General features: G+C 38.7%; 1 protein-coding gene across 1 annotated transcript; it reads left to right on the top strand.

Moving 5' to 3' along the window:
- Positions 1-1440: 1440 nt before the first annotated feature.
- Positions 1441-2826, top strand: LOC143101927 (ferritin, middle subunit-like). The gene is made up of 4 exons (XM_076265224.1): positions 1441-1721; positions 1969-2115; positions 2229-2354; positions 2507-2826. Exons 1-4 carry the CDS (start codon positions 1617-1619, stop codon positions 2657-2659), a joined length of 531 nt encoding a protein of 176 aa, XP_076121339.1. The 5' UTR covers positions 1441-1616; the 3' UTR covers positions 2660-2826.
- The last annotated feature ends 1944 nt before the right edge of the window (positions 2827-4770 follow it).

The following is a 4770-nucleotide window of genomic DNA, read 5'->3' as shown; positions in this document are numbered from 1 at the left end:
TTCAAACTGATAGGTTGTCAATGGTTATTTATGCACGATTGTGTAGCCTAAACCAGCCATACTAAGCCTAGTCAAATTTATCCTGGCTGTATATAAAGCAGAATGTGAATTTCCCAATATTTTTCCAGATTAAAAGTGGTTTACTAAGGTTTAATATCAATTGAAATACCATTGAAATCACCGTCGGAAAACAATCGTCCGAACAATTTTGCTGCCCAATGAACGATTAATGATAGCAGTCTAGTCAGATATAACTTAAAGTTAACTTATATCAGTATTGCTAAAGTTAGCCTATTAAACTCACAAAAATATGATCACCATGAGTTACATAAATGTTAGCTAAACGTAAATGTCTAGGTGGTCCATTACTGAGTTGTGGGTGCAGCTCACTGACTCCAATCTTGTATCATCTTAATAACCGTCTTGTAGGCTAAAAATGAACACCGTTTTGAAACATGTAGCCAACTCATAGCAGGAGCTGGCTTATCTTATAAACGTGACCCGGCGGGGTTAGTTGTAACGCGCTGTTACAACTAAGCCACTCATACTGCACAATGATGATGCAATACAAAAATATGCGCGTATTAGTGTTAGTTTAGTTAGTTTTTGTGATGTTTTGCATTTTGCCTCATGTGTTTTCAGGTTTGAGGGCTTTTCTTGGCAGGATTGACCTTAGTTAGACTCTTTGCTTCCATTGGCGCATATTTCTTATTTCTCCTTATAGAAAACAAAGTCAATTTTCGACACACGTCTGTTGTTAGTTCATGACGTATGTATCATAAATAGTCAGATCCTATTCTATCATACACATTCAGATACATTTATTGAATTAATTTAATTAAAAACAGCCTTTTGAACCCCGCATATGGGGCAGGTTGTAACATTTCACCTATCGCACTCTCGGTGGAATTGTAAAAGAACAGTAGCCTAGCTCCTACAAACAAACTTCCAGTGCATATGTGTAACAGAGATATGTGTGTTGCTTGTTAAGTAGTATAACTAGTGAAACTCAAATGATTTTAGAATTATTTAGCCATAAACAAAAAGTGTTACTTTGTGCCCCGCGCTCCCCTAATGCTGATTCAATGTCTATTTACCATTGAGATTTCAATCTCAACCAAAATGATGATTTGGATGGAAAATCAACATCATATCAATGTCACCTTGCTATCTGGGTAAATACTTCTAGAAAAAGTAAACAACGTGCAGTTATGGTAAATGTAGTAGGCTACCCCACTATTCATAGGATTCTCATAATAAAACGTTGTCTTCTTAATTCAATAAAATATATCTGTTAAAGGTCTTAAATTGCAGATTCATCATGTCACGTCAGCAGTCTTGCACGAGTGAGGCTGTTCTTGATTGGCTCATTCTGATGCCGTCGTTTCTAGTGACGCAGCTTAATGGAACAATAAATAAGCAGGAGCGCAACTGCCATTTTATCGTTTTGGAGAAGACGCCAAAGAAGATTCTTGCTTCAACAGTGCTTGAACGGAACTTCTTTCCTTCGTCCGAGATTTCGCCGCATTCCTTGCTGTATTTAGCCTACATTTGAATAATAAATTATATTTTTCTACTGATCATTTTGATAGTAAAACGAGGACAAAATTGCCGAAATGGAGACTTCTCAGATTCGCCAGAACTACCACCGTGACTGCGAGGCAGCCATCAACCGCATGATCAATATGGAGCTGTTTGCTTCATACACCTACACCTCGATGGTAAGTCTAAAATATCCAACGTCCCGTTTGTTGTACATATTTTTATTGAATTATTCATGTCGCAATGTTGGAAGTAGACTGGTCCTGGTATGGCGTTGTCTAATGGTTGCGCCGTAAACAAACCAACCATGTGCGTGCTTAATTTACTAATTGGGAACGAATGCATAGCTGACTATTTGTTGAATTGTTTAGATCTCATAACATTTTACCTGTATTATTAACTGCCATTTTCCCTTTGAATGTTCAGGCATTTTATTTTGCCCGTGACGACGTCGCACTTCCTGGATTTTCTCACTTCTTCAAAGAGAACAGCGATGAGGAGCGCGAGCATGCGAATAAGTTGATGGCCTTCCAGAACAAAAGGGGCGGGCGCATCTTTCTCCAGGATGTGAAGGTCAGTGTTTACCTCAAAATGTGCAGTGATGTTTGATTAATGTGTTCTCTGTTAACTATGTTTGTTTATCCAAGGGGTTAATTTCCTTCATGTTTACTCTTTGACCACTACAGAAGCCAGAGCGAGATGAGTGGGGCAGTGGACTAGAGGCTATGGCTTGCGCTCTGCAATTGGAGAAGAATGTCAACCAGGCCCTCCTGGACCTGCACAAGATCGCCTCTGAGAAAGTGGATCCACATGTAAGTTATAGTTACTGTCCAATCTCCTTGACTATTGTGCACATAATCTGCATGATATCTTCATGTCATCATTGTTGAATGTTGTATACAGTATTCTTAGTATGCCAGGACTTGCCCATACTTACTGGATTCATTTTCTATCCACCCATTAGCTTTGCGACTTCCTGGAGTCCCATTACCTGGGTGAGCAGGTGGAGGCCATCAAGAAGCTGGGCGACCACGTCACCAACCTCACCAAAATGGATGCTGCCAACAATAAAATGGCAGAGTATCTGTTTGACAAGCATACTCTGGGTAGCAGTTAAATGAGATGCTTGATCTGTAATGTGGCAGTCTCTGCTGGGATGATTATTAATCTGCCATTACCAATATGGCAACCACTCCCAATGCTGATGCAGGATGATGACTGTTTTACAAAAGAATTTTAAACCGCAGGTTTCAATCTGATGAAAAAATAAACATTTTGAGCAGATTCCTGTGTGTGCATTTTTCATTTGTATTTTGGGTTGTGTTTTCCTCCTTAACCCATGGTTTGACCAATGGTTGACTTATTTTCTCTTCCCTAGTCTTGCATCTTTCTGTCTGCATGTGTTGGGCACAATTTTAAAAATTATGTTCAGACTCTCCAGTCCTTGCATGGCATAGGCCTACTTGCTTTGAGTAGAATGAGTAACATAAGTTACCTAGACCTGAACTGACTAAGACTGAGTCCAATAAAACCTGCAGACTTTAAAATTATTCTCTGTACCATGTTTTACGGTGACGCTAAGAGAATCATCTATTATAATGGTAGGGAGTGACCTGGAGAATTTTAGTATGCAGATGTGTGCGGGCCATGTTTGTTCATCCTATTCCTAATTGCTATTAACCTTTAAGTTGAGAGAAGGGGTAATAAAAGAAACATCAATTAAAATAACATGAATAACTATCAGATATGCATAATGAAAGAATGAGTGTGTGAAGGGAGACTGTTTGTTTGTAACCATGGGCACCATATCTAAAACACATCTAGCACATTTCAATCTTGCCAGAGAGATCCTATCCAGTAGACAAATCCACTAGGGTGCACATTAAGCACAGAACTTTGGCCTCAAAAACAAAATAGGATGTTTTGCTTTAAATTAAAAGTAATAATCCATTACACTTTGCACGCAACTCCGCAAAATTCTCCTAGAGTTAGTTCAGTATCCTCAACAACGTTTTTATTTTGTGTTTTATCAGCTACTGAACCCATTAACCTTTCACATTTTTTTTAATTGGTTGTAAATTGACTATGGATAAGGGGAAGATTGAGAAGTTACTGAAGTTATTTTGAAATGCGGAATAGTTCAATGCCTTCAGTTATTCATTAATTGCAGTCTTTGAAAGAGTAGGGTACTAGAATTTTCAGGACACGTGAAAGTCTTTGGTTTCTCATACAATTTCAAAAGGCTCATAAGTTTGTTAATTTCTGCTGTCCTGTCCCCAAAAGACAGTAACTTATTATCAACCTGCAATTGTCTCAAAAAAGCCATCTATCTAACATTTGTTTTATATACCAGGCAATATCTTCATATGCAAATATTTCCAGTCACACTGACCACCTCTGCATAAATGAAGCACATGTTCTTATTCACCCATTTTAGTATTAATGTGAAGCTCGCCAGTGGAAATGTTTCAACTGCTGATATTGTGGTGGGCCTTCATGGCACTATGCATCTGCCTGATCAATAATGGAAGTCAATAAGAAGTTGACATTTCTGCATTTCGTTGTCTTACTGCATTTTGTTGTCTTTGTACTTATATTCTGCGCAATGACAATAAAGTTGAATCTAATCTAAAAAAAGAAAAAAAAAATCTCCTTGTCATGCAGTGTTAACCCTTCAGTCATCAGAAAACATGAAATGTTCAAACCAAAAATATTTCAAACCAAAATGCTAAAGAGGTGGAATCCATCTCACACGGAGCACTGAATAATCATAAACTCATAAGCTCATAAAATCACAAACATGAAATCAAAAGAAAAGGAGAAGAACACCTCACACTCAGCCTCCTTCAGATGACTTCCACAATTATTTAATAAATTCAGTAAAAAAAATAAGGAAAAAGATATGAAAAGGTACAACCACCATAAACTTAAGGCTTTACACACACACACACACACACACACACACACACATGCACGCACACACACACACACACACACACAAAGAAACATGGCTACTCCTCCACAGCCATACGCACAAAAATCTCTGGAGAAAGTGATGGGACCCTGTGTGAAGTGAGGAGGCCTCTCAGGTTTTCAACTCTGTATCTCCCCACCAGAGGCAGTAAGACCGCCTACGAGTGCACCTGCTCCTGCACCCAGTGACCCACTAACATGAAGAGGGAGGAGCAGGGAGTGAAGAGAGTCAAAGAGAACACAACATAGCCATAA

This window comes from Alosa pseudoharengus, unplaced genomic scaffold (assembly GCF_046254945.1).
Source record: "Alosa pseudoharengus isolate Yale_2024_CS ecotype anadromous, Long Island Sound unplaced genomic scaffold, YU_APseudo_1.1 YU_APseudo_1.1_scf_4, whole genome shotgun sequence".
Taxonomy (NCBI): domain Eukaryota; kingdom Metazoa; phylum Chordata; class Actinopteri; order Clupeiformes; family Clupeidae; genus Alosa; species Alosa pseudoharengus.
This window is presented reverse-complemented; position numbering and strand designations above follow the sequence as displayed.